The 19258-nt window shown below is 35.8% G+C and overlaps 1 protein-coding gene across 1 annotated transcript in view; it reads left to right on the top strand.

The window, feature by feature from the left end:
- The window catches only part of ADAMTS19 (ADAM metallopeptidase with thrombospondin type 1 motif 19), a 137902-nt gene that overhangs the window by 35456 nt on the left and 83188 nt on the right, over positions 1-19258 (top strand). Inside the window, exon 7 of the mRNA XM_015615418.3 lies at positions 10049-10092. Coding sequence (XP_015470904.1) covers positions 10049-10092 — 44 coding nt within the window. The remainder of the gene's footprint in view (positions 1-10048; positions 10093-19258) is intronic.

The raw sequence follows: 19258 nt of genomic DNA, 5'->3' as shown, positions 1-19258 counted from the left end.
TAATGTTACTGAGTTATGCTTCCCTGTTACTGGCCTAGAACCGGTACAATTCACTGTGTGCTGAAGGTATATCATGTACATCTTCAGTACATGCCCTGTGGCCACCAGGGTATGATTCCAGATCTGCAGTTCCTTGTAACTCTTAAGTGTCAGGCATTTCACACACTGAGAAGGAAACAGCCCTCCAGTTCACCTCTTTCCTTCCATGCAGGTACTGTTATGGTTTTGTCTGTAAGTGGTGCACGGGGTGGGAAACTTGTTGGTATTCAGCCAGCATACAGGCATGGTCCAGAGGAAAGGAGAGAATGATGATTCAGGAAGCCTAGGGTTGGACTTGGCGCCCCTTTTGAGATGGAGCTTGGGCTGGATAATCTTCAGAGCTCTCTTCCAAAGAATATTCCTGTGATTGGCTATAGCAGAATAGCACTGTGCCAGTCCCATGCTGGTCAGTGATACGGTATCCTAAAATCATATGTAATCTTTACACATCCAGTCTTTTGCCATTTATTCAGAGCACTCTCACTGGGAACATATATAAAATAAAAATAATGCATTTTTCTTTAAATTAGTTTCATTCTGATTACTCCAATATATATAGTGTATTTCAATCTTTTGAAGCAGAGAAATGCTTCACTAAAGTTTCCTGCCTTGGAGAGCCAGTCACTTACATGAAGCAGGAAATTTAGAAGTCCAGACTGTCTGTGGAGAGAGCTTCTTTGCTACTTTTGCTGTTCAATCCATTATCTTTTCTTAGAACAGCTCACACTTCTTGCTCTATGTCATCCTCCTCTATTTGATGTGTATATTGATTTTATGGATGGTTGGGGCTTTGAGGGGACAGATTATTATTTGGTACACATTTATACATTAGCTAAGCTGTAGTTCTTATCACAAGCTCCTTTCAAGTCTGATGGAAGACAAAAGAAATAAAGTTCTCTTCAGCAAATTTTCGTTAGCTCATCAAGAAACATACTCAGAGTGACAGACTAGAAGTAAATTTTGTAGATTAAGACCCAAAACTGATTTTAAGAGTGGTGGAGGCACTGTGGGGCTAGGGCAGGTGGCAGGAGAAGGTCTGGAAAGAAAGAATGGGGAAGAAGAGAAGCAAGCAGTAATAAAGAGTAAACTTGGACCAAGGCATAAAGAATTCCTGAGTATCATACATGGCAGTGGGTAATCAGGGTGGCTAAAGGGGAATAGACTTCCTTACATGTAGATGTTCCTTGTGACTGTTCAAGGATAAATGAGCAAGAGCATTCTGCTTGTTTGCTAGAAACCTTGTCCCTGGGCTCTCTTATTTGAGACAGCTGAGGTAGCCAGCAGTATCTACAATAGCAGCAGCAGTCTGAGCAAGTATCAAATGCTTCAAGCACTCTATAGGCCAGGAGAGTGAACCTAGGGCTGCATTTTTAGCTCGTAAGGTGTATCTCATGAGTAGCAAGATGCTATAAAATAAATAAAACATATGACACCTTTTTCCTGTCATTGCTTCATCTTCAGCTTAATGAGCCTTTATGGGGAGAGGCAGAGGCATTCTGAACAAATGCAAGTGAGGCATTAGTTGACAGGTCTGGATTTCCAGTGGTCTGGAAATGTCTTCAACTGTCAGTGCTTTTTGCCACACAGCTTTTTGGATTTAATGCAGCATTTCTGGAAGTCTTGGTGGATGACAAGTTGACCATGAGCTGATAGTGTATTCTTGTGGCCAGGAGGACCATGGGATACTGGGGTGCATTGGGAAGGATGTGGCCAACAGGTTGAGGCAGGTGATCCTGCCCCTCTATTTGTCCCCCTTCTGTGGTATTGTGTTCATTTCTGGGCTCCTCGGTATAAGAAAGACAAGCAGCTACTGCAGAGGGTCCAGCAGAGGCCACAGAGATTGTTTTGGACCTGGAGCACCTCTCCTAGGCGGAGAGACTGAAGGAGCTGGGCCTGTTTTGTCCAGAGAAGACTGAGAGGGGATCTCATTAGTAACTATAAATACCTCAAAGGCAGGTGCCAAGAGGATGATGCCAGACTCTTTTCAGTGGTGCCCAACAACCAGACAAGGGCCAATGGCCATAAGCCAAAATACAAGAAATTCCACCTCAACATGAGGACTAACTTCTTTACATTGAGATTTTTTCAGAGCACTGGAACGGGCTGCACAGGGAGGTCATGGAATCTCCCTCTCTGGACATTTACACCCCACCAGGACACGTTCCTGTGTCACCTGCTCCAGGTGGCACTGCTTTGACAGGAGGATTGGACTGGATGATCTTCAGAAGGAGTTGGATGATCTTCTAACCCTAACAATTTTGGGATTCTTTGATTCTAAGTGGTAAAAAAGCTTTGCAAAAGTCTGATCATTTGTTAAGATGCTTTTCTGCTTTGTAATAATGATATTATGATTTCACAGAATCATACAATTGTTTGGATTGGGATGTACCTTAAAGATCATCTAGTTCCAAACCTCCTACCACATGGGCAGGGATACTTTGTATTAGGGCAGATTGTTCAAAGCCCCATCCAGCCTGACCTTTAGAATTTCCAGGAATTCACAGCTTCTCTGGATAACCTGGGCCAATGTCTCACACCTGTACAGTAAAGAATTTTTTACCTATATGTAATATAAACCAAGCCAATTTCAGTTTAATTCCATTCCTCTTTGTCCTGCCGCTACGTGTCCCTGTAAAAATGTTCCTCTCCAGTTATATGTTCCTCTCCATTCCACTTGTAGGCCCACTTTAGGTACTGAAAAGTTGTAATAAGGGCTCCTCTCTTCTCCAGGCAGACTCACCCAAACTGTCTTAGCCCGTTTTTGTAGGAGAGGGGCTCCAGCCCTCAGATTGTTTTCATGCCTCTTGTTTGGACTTGCTCCAGGGTTGTCTAGAGCTTTTTATCTGTCAGTTTAAATACAATTTTTTTGTTTAAATCTCTGATCAGTTTTAAGGAATTTGAAGTAGAGAGAAGGGAAGTGATTGGTTAGATATCAGACAGTAGGTTCGTACTGGAGCCAGAAATTAAATATCTGTTCTTCTGACATTTTTAATAATGGTATTAGTCTCTAGACTGTACTGCCTCCCATCTGAGAGCTGCTTTAGCTGCTAATTAATCATACCAGAGCAATTTTCTTACTGCAAATGTTTTGCTTATTCAGGCTACCTCTACACATCATCCGGTTTATGGTATAGTTGACACCATGTGTGGCTCTACACATGTATTTTTCTAATTCAGAGTCTCATTCTGTTTTGTGAGCATGGAGCAAGCTCCTTTGTCACAGTTTCCGAAGAACTTTGGACAGCAGGTCTTCTTTATTTATAGAAATGATTTTGTTTGTACAGATGAACACCAACTGCTTGGTGTTTTTCGAGTAAATGTGTAAAATTTTGGGTATCCATCACATTCTGTGGCAGCCCTCCTAAAAGCTGCCACATCTCCTCTTTTGTCTCACATGATAATAGAACAGCAAGAGTTCTTTGTAAAAGCTTTCCTGTGCTTTCACATGCCAGTTTTGTGTAGTAACGAAAAGAGTTAGAAGTGAAGTATTGGGTGTTCTGCAGAGCTAATTTTTAATGCCAAAATACAGAGTGTAATGTGGATGTTATGGAGACTCTTATTCAGCAGCCAAAGGGCCATCATAGCCTTTTCAGGAAAAAGCTTCTTTTCCAAATTTATTTTTTGCGTATTTTCTGTAAAGATGAAAGCAAAGCCAGCTTCTCCCCATGGCTTTCTCTGCTGCCCAGATAGGCTGTAATGATGCATATCTGCTACCAATTCATTTCAATTTACTTGGTCCTGTTTCATTATGTCAGTTTGTTTAGTTTCCCTTTAAATTGGCTTATTTTGGTGAAATAATATCCTGTTTAAAATATGGTGCCATGAAGTAGAAGAAAGGCAGAAAGAGTTTGTAATGTATTTAGAAAAGATTACTAGGGAGGTTGGATATAAAGATAATGTGATCATTAGACAAAAATTGTTTTAAGGACTGTCTTGATAAAACTACCTGTTTTATTGTGTTCACAGATATAAATTAGTACAGTTATTTTAGAGATAGACAGTATCATGACTTTTCTCTGAAGGAAAAATTGCAGCATGTTGCATCAACATCCTCCTTGCCTTTCAAATTACAGGGTCTGAGTTTGCAGAGGCAAGCCCTGATTTTGGTAGCCCCTGAGATGACATTACCGGTTTCTATGTGCACAGTTTGCTTGACCTGAATGAGGTAACTGAAAATAAGGCAGGAGAAGGCCTGTGGAATTCCCACTTTTTCTGTGATGGTGCTTAAGTTCTTTTAGAGCCTCTATTGCAAATTAGGTAATGAAAGCTTTGAAGTGTATAAACGAGTGGTTACAAGAATGAGGCAGAATCTACCTTCAGTTAAAAACTGTGCATTTTGCTGCCTTTTCAGTCCATCAGTCAATCTGTTGTTCCACAGTGGTTTGTAGAACAAGTGCGAAAAGAGTAATGCAGAAAAAAACCAAGCTATTTATTCTCCTTCTCAGAACTGATACCTTCATATGTGTTCTTATGACAGAAAGTAGACCTCTGGTTCTCCTAATATTCATCAGGTATTCCATGTTGATAGTGTGCATCAGCCATTTATTCATATTGATCTTCAGTGTCTGAGATCTCCTTGCGCCAGGCGGCACATAATTAATGCAGTGCTGTTAGGCATTTTCACTGCAAGAAAGAGCCTTGTTCTAAAGTACCTAGTGGCACAAATAGCACTTAGATTTCATAAATACTGTTTTACTTCCAATAGTTTCAACCATCCAGAGCTCTCCCCAGGGCTTGGACAAGATTTTTTCAAGTGTTGCTATTACCTTCCATTGCGCAGAAGAAATACAGTTATTTTTCTGACTTTGCTTTTTATTACCTTTCTGAACCAAAAACAAATCCTCAATAAAGTCAGAGGAGGGAGACTGAGAAAGATCCCTCCATGAATGAAACTAATATTACAGGGTCACCGCAAAAGCCTGAAGTGTTTGGCAGTCAAAATTGCTGAAATGTATTGAGATAGAGATTGGGTTATTAAGCTGCTATTGCTGTCCTTAAACTCCTAGTGAATTTCAGCTTTGGAAAAGTGAATTCTCACAAATGCATGTGCACAAATGAGAAATGAGATTATTCTTCATTTTGTCTTCATCACTGTAACTTCCATACTGCCCACTGTCTTAATTGTTTTATACTCAATTTATCAACTCTCTTTATAATTTGATTTATTTGACAATACCAGCAGGCTTCAAGGAAGTTTATGAGAATTGCACATGGACTGTCTGCTAATTATTTAGTAATAGGATTGTAGATGCAGAAGAAAGCAGGGAAATCTGAAAAGAACATATTTAAATTAAAAGTTTTGTCCTTTGTTGTTTGTTTTCTTTAAGCCAGAATCTTCTGTAGAATTGAAGTCCTGTATTTTTACCTTGTGTGTTTTAAAAAATCACACTAACTTTAGGTTATCATATGCTAGTTTGTTTGTTTTTTTTTTAATTTTTAAGTTTAAGGTATTTGAGTGTGTGAAGTGGTAATGCTTGTAATAATGTGTGTGGGGAAAATTTGCATGAATTTACCTGTTGCTGCCAGCTTACTTTTTCAAGCTCTAATAATTAGGCTGCATATGTTCCTTTCACTAGTATAGCTCTGTTCCATAGGAATACATGAACATAAACTGAATTTAAAATCTCTTGAGTATCTAGTGTGAGACCCAAACATAAAATTTAGACAGTAATTTTTACATTTTAATTTTCCTGGTGATTAAGAAAGGTAGTCAAGTCTTAGACAAAAATTTGAAGGAAAGGAAGATTAACTGTTCAGCAATAGATTATTGGCACAGTTATTTTTCTTTCTGAATGGACAGTTAGATTTATTTCTAGTTTTTCTTACTTCAGCTTTCAACCATGGATCTCTTTGTACCCTTCACTGCTAAAATCTATTGGGAAACTTCCCTATGAAAATACATGTAGGCTGTACTCAAGTCACAACTTTTCTCTGTCTCAGAGTAATTTACAGAGGTTACTCTATGTGATTGTTCTCTCACTTCTTTCCAGACCTTTTCCACTTTACAAAATTATTTTTTCAAGCATAAGCACAAAAACTGAACACAGTTTTGTGTGAACAGAGGTTGTAGTGTCATTTTGATATTTTCCTGTATCTTTATCCAAGGATGCTGTTTCCCTCCTACTGTCTGTTTCCAAATGCTCTTTTTTTGTTGTTGTTGTTTTGTGTAATCAAGTTGGGAGGCCACTTTTGGCTGCTTTAGAAGAAAATTTACTCAGATGAGTTGACTTTAAAATTTGATCTGTCTTGATTCCAATGTGCATCTATCAGGACTCATTTAATTTTTAAACTTTACCAGGAATGCCTTCATATCTTCTTCTGCATCACTGTTTATTCCTCATGCTGAGTCTAGGTTCTATTTGACTCCACTCAAAAGGCTTCCTTGGATTCCTAATTACTCTGTATCTGTTTTGATATGTTAACAATGTGTTCAATTCAGCTATTAGTTAATTTACCATACTTCCAAACTGTTGTTTTTCAGTCTGACTGAAATGTGAGCTTTATATGGACTATTTGTATCATCCTTTTAAATCTCAGTTCAGCTTTAGAGAGCCTAAGTGATTACCATTTGAAGTAATCAAATGTATTATTTCCTGTTTTCCCTGAAATACAGTACATACTGTTGCATTTGAGATAAAAATAATAAACAGCTTCCGAAATACAATTTACACTATTATACAATTGTCCATTTACTTAAATTCCCAAATAAATAGTAAATAAGTAATTTTTCTTGTGGTTCATTAGCACCAAAATAATATTAAATTTAATTATTGTCATTAAAAGTGCATTTATTAATCAGTACTTACGTGGTTTATTATGTGAAAATTATTTCAGAATGTCCTGTTATGTAAAGAGACAAGAACATCTTCAGCGTTGTAGTTATTCACTTTGCACAATGCAAGTGAAGGCATTTGCAATTTGATGATAATGTCACTTGCCACAAGTGCCATTAATTGCAACTATTCCTTATAAAAATCTTATGATTTGATGAAACTTACTACTTGAGCAATAAGCCTCAACAATGTTGTAAGCCCTGGAATCAGTAGCAGCAGAAGTGAGACTGCAGTTTCAAGCAGTCTAACTTCTGCTGTTATTCAAGTAACATGATTCAAAATTGCAAACATTAGAGAAATTGGAGTAGAGTGAAGCTAGAATGAAGATCTGGTAGACAGGTGAAATCTAATATCTGTCCTTTTTCTTCTTTTCGCCAATCTAGCATATAGAAGGAAATGATAAACCAGCCTGAGTAAAAAATAGATATTTTGATTATTTTGCCTTGCCAAAACAAGAATTAAATTTATCTAAAATGACAAATTGCTGGAAATTATTCACAAAAAAAATAAGTCTGGATTTTAATTTAGCTTTCTTTTACTGTTCTTTTTGTCTTCTGTTGTACATCCCACCTACACATCAGGATTTATTTTGACAAAGACAATGCATTTTGTATAATTTTGTATTTAGAAATTAAGTAGCCTTTGTGTGCTGTGAAGGTCTTTCATAATGATATATGCAGTCAACTAAAATCTACTATCTAAACATAATTTCATGAAACAATTCATTAGTGGTTACCTATCCTTGCTTAGAATCCTTTCCTGGGGTTAGCCAATTCATTCAAGTGCAGAATTCAGGTGTAAGTAGTGTGAAAGCTCCTCCTTTCCTTCACTTGAATAAGGAAATGCTTTCTCTTCTGTGTGTATGCAAAGTAACCATTTAGAGTAATGGACATTATGTGCTGGGTAATGGTTGGAGTGGGTGGGCTTTAACCATTTCTTGCTTTCATTGACAGACTCAGTTACCAGCTGGCGCCACTAAAGCTTCTATGTGCTGTAACAGTGATTTTAATATCTTTGCTCTGTTTTGCTGAGAGAAATGATGAGAAGAACGAAGGCAAATAATCTGTCTGAGGACTTAGTAGTGTGCTTTATTTTTATGAGAGTCACTGGTAGGTTTAGCTAGAACTGTAAATCTTTACTAAGGAGCCTAGTCTCAATTGTATGTAATGCGTTCATATTCCTGGAAATTAAAGGCGGTATTACATTCTTTCAATGTAAGTCGGGAACTAAAAATGGTTTACTGTATTTCCCTCTTGCCAAATCATAGCAGTACCATTTCCCCCACGTCCCATAATGAAACCCTGAATGCACAACATAATCATAGTCAGATCCAGCCAAGAAGTGAAAATAAAAAAACCCAAAAAACAGCTCAGTAAGTATATGAGAGGAAAGCTATTACATGAGCAGAAACCTCTTGGATATTGACAGTTTTAAAATGTAATGTAGTATTCTTTTACAATTGAAGGTATGATCTATTTCTTTTCTCTTTTCCTTTTTTCTGTTTTTTTTCCTTACTATTGCATCAGTTGATTTTTATGGTGATTGAGTGGGTGTGCGTGGAAGGAAATCAGTGTCCTTAGACTGTCTTTACACATGTTCTCTTGCTTCACTTCAAGTCCCATATTTCTAATCATTCTGTCATGTTGCTTAACAAGACAATAAGTCCCTTGTGTCACATAGCACAAAACAAAGAATTGTGTTACAACCAAGTGCATTAATGCAATTTCTTGCAGGTTTGAAAAAATAAAATAACTTTTCTCTGTGTCTGTTTGTAGTTTCTTGTTCATCACCTTTTTCTCAATTTCCAGGGCCCTTTTGAGTGTATTTCCAGACTGTCCTTATCAGTTTACTCACAACTTTATCAATTTATAGCACTACAATTCTTCTTCCGCTCTATGAAATTATCTGGCAGTGGTGAATGGTTAATTAAAAGCTATATAACCCCATGCATCTATCTGTGTGTCCCTTAACAACTGTTAGATATTTGTCAACCTTTAGAAATTGCATTTGGGTCTAAATCCCTATGTAGAAAGAGTCTGTGGGAAACAAACAAACATCTCTTGGAGTTTTCACACTTTGCAAAAAAAAAAAAAAAAAGTGTCAGTATCTTTCATTTCAGGCACCTAACAGTTCTTGCATTTTGTTCCTGGAAAATGGGTGTTTCTCTGTACGTGTATCTTTATCATTATCCATCTATATGTCTATATATCTATATATCAATCTATACCTTCATAGACACAATATAAGAACTAAATTTCTCTGACTCATATAGTCTTTCCCTAAAAACAGAGACCCTTACTTTGTGGCACAGCAGAAAAACAGAATTCTTTGTTTATGGGGTTGCTGTAACTGAGGTTTTTTAGTTGTTTCTTTCCCCATTGGTTTCCTCCCACAATTCATGCATATCTCAGCAGCCCTTTAAACTTAAAATAACAAATTAACATTACTTATAAATACTCCAGTAAAAAGCAGTTTTCCCTTTGCTCTTTTAGTAACTTGTTGTGTGTCTCTGAGAAGTAAAATACATGTGAAATCAAAATGAATCCCAAGCAGATGTTAAAGACACAGTTGAAATGTTGAATTTATTCTCCTTTATGCAACAGAGAAGTCTTATTTATAGACCTATGACTGGTCTGGACTAAAGTACATGGTGGGGATAGGGTAGTTAACTTTTATAAGTCTTCCACTATTATAAGGGGATGCAGAGATGCTTCTTGAAATATTCCTATTAGTGATTTTAACCACTGACTTGCTAGAATAAAAACTGTCTGGCTGTATTACTGATATAAATGCTGCATTTGGCTATCATGTAAAGCACTGGAAATACTTTCATTTTAAATGATAGCAAGACTAGTTTTAGACTTGTTACTTTTCAAGTTAATTACAGAAAAAGGAAAAACAAACCTCATAAAGCCCAGAAGAAATTAGGTGCAATGCAATTTGAATATACAGTACATGTTTTGTCACCTGACTATTCTTAAATCTGCTCTGAGAATAAGATGGAGTTTAAGTGCTCTGTGCAATCCCAGCCTTTGCTTCCGCTTGTTCTTTGTTGAGAAAATGGTGTTCTGTATTTATTCATTGAGCCGTAAAAAATGTTTTTTAATAGGTTACACAGTTGTTAACGTCTAACAGATTGACTTGCTTAACATTTTTTCTTTCACCCCCAATTCTAGGAAGGATTTCTGTGTACATAAGGATGAACCATGTGATACTGTTGGTAAGTAAATAAACGTAAGAGACTGCATAAACTACGTAATAAAATCAGTTTTATGTAAATAGAAATGAGAAGCTAAAAGATGAAAGCAAAATCAGTGATGGAAAGCAATACCTAGCTAAAATTCAAAATACATCTTAAATGCTAATAATACTGTTAGATCGGTATGTATGTGTGTATGCTTCTAGCAAAGTACTGTGTTTTAGTACAATATTTCCATCTCTTTCATAGAGCAAACTTTAAACCTTTTTTGTTTTTAGTCTCACTGACTAAAAATTGTTTTACTCTTTCTAATTTGGAATATGAGGCTAAGAAAATGTGTTTCTGATTATTTTTTATGCAATGGATTTATCTTTAATGTGAATATGTTTATGATATATAAAAAAAATTTCCATAAGAATCTAATGCATGGTACAGTGTTTATGAGCTATTTATGTAAGAAGTTTATGAACTCCTTCAAAAGAATACAGGATGTGAGCTAGTGTGAAAGGCATCTTCTGACATCTTCATTTAAAGTAAATGCAGACTGTACTGAGTTTTTCTATAAACATTTATTTAGTTCACTCACTTTTTGGAAGACAGTGTTCAGTCTTGTGGAAAAGGTAGCAAAAAGTAGCTGTTGTTTTGTTTAATTGTAATTGTAATTCTGGGTAAAAACACGCCATGACCTTAATTGAAGGATGTCATGGCGTGTTTTTAACCTAGAATTTCAGTTTGCTAATAGAAGTCTTAAAGAGTTCTGTATGTGAATACAAGTTTTCAGAATATAATTTTTTCCAGTAAGATTAGAATGACAATAATGTACTATTGTCATACTTGTGCTCCCTCCTAGGTGAAGGAGTAGCTTTTTTTCCTGTTTCATTTCAGTTGCAAAGATTTGAGGAGAATTCTTACGTAAACTGTATTACCTCACCACTTGCTAGTCTTTTTTCTTGTACTGCTATATTCCAAGTGTATATGAGTGTGTCTGTGGGATGGGTATCAATAAAAAAGCCTTCTAAATAAGAATATTATGTGTTTCACAGAAGTAAATTATTATGAGTTCCTGGTGTTCTTTCACTAATTGGTGTATTGGTCTTAGGTGAATTTTGTATGAGTGTTTCTTGTTTGGAGGCATTTATTTTTGACTTACTAGTGCAAAAATACTTCCAGCGGAAAAAGGAAGCAATGTGACAAGAAGTCTTCATAAAACTTAAATTTGGAGTACTTCCAGTAGTTTGTCTAAATTAGGATAGGCTGCTTCCTGAATTTCAGAATTGAAATGAATATATTCAAGAGTTTTCTCTGAACAGTGTTTTCTCTTTGGCTGAAGCTTGGAGGTAGTAGGAGAATTATTTATTTCTGAATTTGTCCATAGAATTTTAAATTGAGTAAGATTAAACTGACTCAAGTATCAGTAATGAGCAGTTCTGTGGTGAACAAGCTGGGATGAAACTTGAAAATGTGGCAGTCTATAATTGTTAAGAGCACAGGGAGTAAAGGATTTGCAGTCCTAATATTGTGATAAGCAAAATTAAGTAGATACTTTGGCTGAATGACCTGGCTTATTGTGGATTGACTGCTGTGGACTTCCCCATTCTCTGTGGTTGGAGGTTTGGAGGTTCAGGAACTGAACCGCAGTTTGTATGTATAATTCTTTCCATATAGGTACAATTCTGCAGCATAAACAAAGGTCATTGATGTTTCATCATTTATTTTATGAATTTCAATCATTATTTTCCCAGATGAATATAGCGCCTTTCCGTAAATGTAGTGTATATTTTTTTCCATGAATACTTATAGTACTGTGGGTCCATGCTCACTGTTTAGAAGATAATTTCTTGAGAGTTTTGTCCACCATCATTCTGGAGCTCATCTAAAGAGGAATGTTGAAAAACTTCGCACATTTCTCTTGAAGAGAATTTTTAAGTTATCTTACTGTCACAGACATATTCTGTGAATTTTTTTGAGGCTAACAGGTCCATAATGACAAATTGTTGATAGTACATGTAGAAGGTGGTTTCATTTTGGTATCTTTACTCTCTATTCTTTTTCCCCTAGGAAAACGAAAAGGAAAATTTTATATTAATTGATGAGTAAAAGTTTGGTGAAAGGAAATGAAGGGTAGTTTGATCTTCCTATATTCATGCAAAAAGTTTATAGGCAAAAAGTGACAGTATGTTCCAGGGATGTATCACATGCTGTAAATTGCAGAATTTGCCAAAGACAGTAAATGAGAAATGCTAATGTACTATATGATTTCCCCAATGTCCAGATCTTGCCTCTACTTCCCCCCCTCTCCAAAAATCCAGAAGAATGCACAATACAGACTCTACCATAAAAAAAGGAATAAAGCAATTCTCTCTGAACTATTAATATAACTGTACAGGAATGTGAGGCAGTCAAGGTGATCTTTGTAGCACTTTAGGCATTTAGAAATGCAAGTTATGAAAAGGCAACATGTACAGGACAGACCTCATTATTGGAAAGGGTTGTCATGTTGGATGTTGGAATAGTTCTTTGCAGAGATGAATGCTATGCAGACACATACTGGATTTATTGTTTACTCATTACATGCCAAGACTCACAGTTTTCAGACTGGACATGAGTATCCTTTTAAGCCAAAGAGAGAAAGTGCCAATATTCTGTTATGTTGACAAAGTTTTCATGTATTTAGGTGGCAAGTAACACACTTTTCTGTACTTCCAGTCTTGTTCTACAAAAAGTACAGAACTTGTGCAGTCTTCAAAAAGTATTTTTTCATTGTCTCTTAAAATAACAGTGATTTATATGAAGATTTGATGGTTTAAGATATAATTAACCAAGAACTCTATTAACCAAAAAAAAAAAATGTTTGCTCAAAATTTAAACCATATGGCAAACCTCCCTGGATATATGTACTGGATTATATTTCGTTAATGATTTTGAACAAAGTATGTGGTGATAATCTTCTAAATATTCTATCAGAAAAGCATTTAAGGTGGAAAAATGCAAGAATTTTTTTTTTCTGTAGTGATAAAAAATATGATTTGCATTGATTGTCAAATATTACTTTCTTAGTCAGGAAAAAAAGATCCCTCTATCTGGGAGACCAAGCATTATGGAGAAGAGAAGGCTCTGGGGAAACCTCATTGTGGCCCTCTAATACCTGGAGGGAACTTTGAAAAAGAAAGAAAAGTTTTTTATGCAGGCAGATAGAGGCAGGACAAGGGGAAATGGTTTTAAACCAATAAACCAAAAGAGGGCATTAGATTAGATATAAGTAAGAAATTCTTTACTCAGAGAGCAGTGAAGTGCTGGAACTGGTTGCCCAGAGAAGTTATGGGAGTTCAAGGCGAGGTTGGATGGGCCACTGAACAACTTGATCTACTGAAAGGTGTCCCAGCTCATGGCAGGATGGTTTGGAACTAGATGATCTTTAAGGTCCCATCAAATCATTCTGTGATTCCAAAACTCATTAGTACTTCATATTTTATCGTTTTGCAAAGTAAACAGAAAGATAAGAATTATTTCAGGGATTTCTTTGATTTCCCCAAAGTTTCTTGAAATTTAGGAAGTAGAATGTATTTATTTTATGCCTTTCAATATTAAGTATTTCCCTATTGCTAGAAATGTTTGGAAATCTCTGCTTTAGGCAGGGAGTTGAGGGTCTGCTTTCTTACTTCATAACTTAAATCCAGAGTAACTTAGATAATTGCCTTCCTTATCTAATCCCGTGTTTCTGTAAAATGTTACGCAAGACTCTCATGTGGTATCAGTCAGCCTAGATCAATGGATTTCTGCAAAGCTATTCTGATTTCAGCATTGCAAATTGGTGCAGCTGCTGTGAAATTCATTCTGGGTGCAGAAGCACAAAGCAATTAGCCTGAAAAGTGACCAGATCTGAGTGTTCTTGAGCTTCCTCTGGTGGATTGATTGGTTGGTTGATTGGTTGGCTGCAGCATTCTTTATTCTTTTTGCCCCCTCCTGTTTTGCTCATGTGTATGCCTTCTGTCCTTTTTTCATGCACAGAAGTGATATGATGCTGCTCCCTTGATTCTCACAGTTCATCTATAGCTTAAAGAGAGGTTTCAGACCTTTATTTTTCAGTATGGTTGTGAGGGACAGCAGAGGATCTCTCTGTGGGTGGAAAAATATGAAGGTGTTTTTATACAAATTAAATTTAATTTAGCTAATGAGAAGACTGGTTTAGATATGTAATTGCCCATAAGATAACTGTTTTGGGATCATAGCATGTTTCTCCTCCAAACAAGCTTTGTTAACTTAGAGGAAGCTACTTTTTCAATTTGTGTTGATTTGGAATGTTCTTTTTCTTTTCTTGGGCTGATGACAGGTAAAATTATGAGTGTAGACATCCTAACGAGTCTCAGAAAAATTTAAGAAGTTATTAAATAGTTGATTTTCAGAGGGTGAAGTCCATTGCAATGGAATCATCACGAAATGTAAACTGGGGATTGCACATGCTGTACTGTTGTTGTGTATGACTTTTCTGGTATAATCATATTGAAGTAACTGAGACGATTCATAGGGAAAATTGTTATTAGGATATTGCACAAACCTTTAAGACATGGAAATAAAATTTTTTTTTTCACTGAAATCAACAGATATTTTCTCAACAAGTAGGCCTACGAGTAAACACAGAAAGACTATTTCTTGAAGAAAGTTTATGCACATTCTAATTTCCCATCCTCTTGTCTACATTTCCACTTCAAGAAACATGGCAATCAAGATTATGACTCTCTGAGGCATACTTCTTTTGGATTAGACTTGTTGCTAGCTAATGTCTTCTGTGGAAACACCATACTAGAGAGTTCTCAGAGTGCAGTGTTACAGGCATGGAAAGATTCTAAAATGATGCTTGTCTTGTGTTTGCATCAGTTTGGAGCCCTGTTAACCTGCTGAAACTCAGACAGTGACTTCTGGTTTTGTTTGCATATTTTTAGATAACATTTTCAATTAAAACAACAGCTATAAGAACATGTGATTCTATCTAAACTGTTTGCTAAAGAGCATTTTCCAATGAAATGCAACCTCTAAATAGAATTCCTCTAAAAACTTGTCAGATTGGTTTTGGACATAAATACAGTATATTAAAAATTTCTAAATTTGGTAACACCTAGTGTTGTAGATAAAAAATAGAGCAGCAGAAAATTAAGGCGACATCAGATCTTCGTAGTGTTGCAAAGGAACTCAGTGGTGTGGATACAAATCATAATCGATAAGGGATCAGACAAACATCTATACAATAAATACCACAAACCAAATGAAATGAAAGAACATATTTTTCATCCAACTTAGAAAAATATCAAATATAGATTTACTTATTTCCCTTTCCTAATATGAAAGCTACCAATCTTTAATACAAAGAGCTTGGACTTTGTCCTTATATTCTGGGGACAAAGTTTTAGACCAGCTGTATGCATTAACAGATATGATAGAAATAGGGAATTGGGCAGACTATCGATGTCCAGTGAGGGTAAATGATGGAAATACTAAAGCTAGATGCTTAGGGACAGTTACCAATGAACAAGCAGGCAAAGAAGTTGAACTGAGCACAGGCAGCAGTATAGCAGAAGTAAACTTTAGAAGTCCTGCTTTTTTTCTTCTCTTTTGTTGCATCAAAGTTATCAAAGAAATGCACTTCCAGCAGTTCCAAACCAGCACTGTGAGTTATTCAGGTGTTGCAAGTTGTAGGATATAGGAAGGTTTCTCATCAGTCAAGACAAACAGGAACCTGAAAAATCCCAGAGCCTGTCATTTATGGTATGTCCTAAAGTTGACATGCATTTTTGGAAACAGGTAAAGACAGGTAAAGCTGAAACTAGGGTGTGGGCCAGGATGACTGCCACATGGGATGGAATATAGAACCTGTGTATAGGTTCTGCTCTGTGCATAGCTGAGTACAGTCAGTATTGCAGATAGAAGTGCAGGAAGCATGCTTAAATGAGTCTCATGACATTTTTGCAACATCTAGGATTTTTAACAGCTCAGGACTGCCCACAGTCTAGTTTGATATTGGTGAGAAGTGTTACGTTTCAAGTAATTGAATACGCTTTGAGTATATACCATTTTAAAATTCTATTGAATGAGGTTACCTGTACATAGAGATGCATCATATTCATCACTAGTGTAATTAATTTGCTTGGTTTTGTTGTGAATGTTACTGCTCTTGGTGCCATGGGGAATTCAGAGTGGGAGGAGGGCAGTTGAATGACAGATTGGATGATGAGAAACAATTACAGCAAGTTTCTCCCATCAAAGGCATAACTACAGTCTGTTAATTTTCCTAGGTCTTAAATGTTCCCTGACATACCCATGCTAGACAAAATTTTCAAAAACAGCAAAAGCATTTTAAGCTCTGCATTTTGTTCTGTGAATTGATTTGTCCCACTGAACAAGAGACACTCTAAAAATTTATCCTGTGTAAAGGATATTCTGACATTCACGCAACTGCGCTCACTAGTTAATCTGCAGAAGATTTCCTGTGGAGATTTCCAATGTCTAGCTTAATCTAAGTTATTCACATAACCTTTACAATACATGCAATTTTGCATTCATACAACATTCTTTTACAGCAAAATCATGATAGTAATAATTCACAGACTTATAGAGAGTAAACACCTCATACAATGAGAACAGGACCATCTTTTAAGTGCTTTTATAGAAAGCTAGCTGAAGAAATCTCACTCAGTTTTAATTCCTGAACATTTGTTTCTTCTAAAAGAAGAACACTCTACCTCAAATGTGTAGCTGGAAATGCCTGGGTAGCTCCATTACTCACATGTGACTTATGAACATTGATTTTTTTCTGTAGAAATGGAAAAGTTCCCTGGGAAGTGATAGCCATATGATAGTCCAGTGTATCTAGTATACAAATACCTTTAATACACAAGCTTTTTAAAAATAATTGGAATATTTTGACTTCTACAGCCTACAGAATAAAATTTGGTTTTGTCAGTGAGTTATATAAGTACAGCAAAACAGATCCTAATTAATTGTAAATTCATTAAATATGAAAAAACAAATCAAAATAAGTAAATAGAATTTAGTTTTTCTCATATGTCATAAAACATCAAATGAATTATGCATGCTTGGTGCAGTTTTCTCAGAAGCGCAGAATGCTGACTACGTGTATTCAGTCATCAAATCCAGACGTTGCTATTACAAACCTCAACTTTATTCTTCTTATATTAAATTCAGCTCTAAAAATTATTTAGCTTCATGTTTCCAGCAAAACTCTTAAGATGCAGATACCTTGGCTGCTATTTTACTGAGTTACAATAAATGACAAGACTCCAGTGAGACCAGAGACAGAAATTTTCACATCGAGATATGCAAACCTTTGTTTTCAAGCGATGTTGTAACTCAGACAGAAAATTGCTGGGTTACAACACATCAGATTGTTTCATTTTCCAGTGCTTTATTTAAAGTGTTTAAAGCTTAATTAATCTCAACAGTAGTAGGGTGACAGAGAATGAATCTGTCTGAATGGACTCTTGATGGCAATTTCATAATCACTGAGGTTTTAATTAGTGACCTTTACCATACTTAAAAAACAAGTCTTCTCTTCATTAAACAATTGATCAAGGACTTGATGCAGGCAACTCCTTTGTTTTCTTATTTTATGTTATTTTACTTTGAAGTCTTTAGCCAATGTATTTAGAGAGCTGAAAGTAATGGATAAAAGGTATTTTCTGTTTTGTTTTTCAGATTGTACTACAGAAGTCACTTGCTGATTTCTTGCTAAGTGTGTGTAAAAAGTCTGTCTAAGGAAGCAGTAGGGCCTTTGAGTGTGTTTAGGAGGATGGAAAGGTTAATTTTTATGTCTACATATAGTTTCAGATGTTTACAATGAAATCTATGTAAATGTTAGATAGAGCTGAGAAAATCTATGACATTCTGTATTGAATTTCCATTAACCTCTGGATGTTCTAGTTCAAGGAAATTTTGAGGCTGAAACATGTTGCTCATTTGATGTGTGGGATAATTTTGTGTATTTGTTGGTGTGCATGGTTGCCTTTGATACTATTTATTTGTACAATAGCTATTTATCTGTGTAGTAGTTCTAAATAAAAAATATAAGCACTATTGTTAAGATAGTATTAAAGGTTCAATCATTCCTCAGTTACTAAAGAAATAAAGTTTTTCAGATAGTGTCTATCTTGAAATATCTCTGAGGTTAGATGTGATTTTTTCTTATATTGAAATAATAACTATTGGATTAGACCTGTATCTAATTCCTGTTGCACATTCCAGTTCAGATTTAGTTGTGCTCTTTCTCATTTAGTTAACATGTGATCCTTGTTCTTCACATATGTTTAAGCCCCAGTGGATTCAGCTACAAGATCAAGCTCTGAATTTGGTTCTTGACTTGAGTAAGGGGTGGTGTAAGATGCCTGAGTACCAATCACAGGACCTCATAATTTCGTATTCTTTCTGTGAAAATGCAGTAAAACTTTGTCATTTTTCTACAGGTTATGATGGTTCATCTCTAGGTACATCTTTTATTTATATCTCTTGTTTTCTGTGTTTAGTTTCAACTTATCTGAACTATTTAAAATCGTTTTTCAAAGGAATTTGAAATATAGAGACATGTACTATAAGAATTTAACATTACACTGAATATTTAAAATATTTATGTTTCAGTCTGGAACTTCAGTTCCGAATTTTGTCCATGGACAAAACTGCCATGTCTATCAGAAAAAAGCACTCCAAAGTAAGGAAAAAAATGAATCTCATCTATTAGTGCATGTTTACTATGTGTTAAAGAAAAAAGAAGGAAATTACAAGCTAATTATGACAGTAATTTGTGTTTGTCATGTGAATAGTGTGTAGTTTGTAAACTCATGTGGGAATCCTTCACTTAAGCATGCCAGATGCAGAAGTGAAAAATCAGTGAGACCTCAAAGCAATACTGCCATGGTGCACATGGCAAATTTCTTACAGGTGCTCATGCCAAGGATGGGGCAGGGTGGTGAGACACAAAGCAGAAGACAGAAGTGGGCATGGCTTACTTAAGATTAGGTAAAATGGTTTCTCTAGGAGAGAATTTACTAGTTTTGCTAATCAGATTGCAAAATATAAAAAAAGCAGGAGCGATTTAATGACCCTCTCAATGGATTAAACAGTGAATTAAGTTTTGTGTCACTCTGTTCATTGAAATTTTTGAAAAATGGAATTAGATCCAAGC

Source organism: Parus major, chromosome Z (genome assembly GCF_001522545.3).
Source record: "Parus major isolate Abel chromosome Z, Parus_major1.1, whole genome shotgun sequence".
Taxonomy (NCBI): Eukaryota; Metazoa; Chordata; class Aves; order Passeriformes; family Paridae; genus Parus; species Parus major.
Note: the sequence above shows the minus strand (reverse complement) of the source record. Positions and strands in the feature narration are given on the sequence as shown.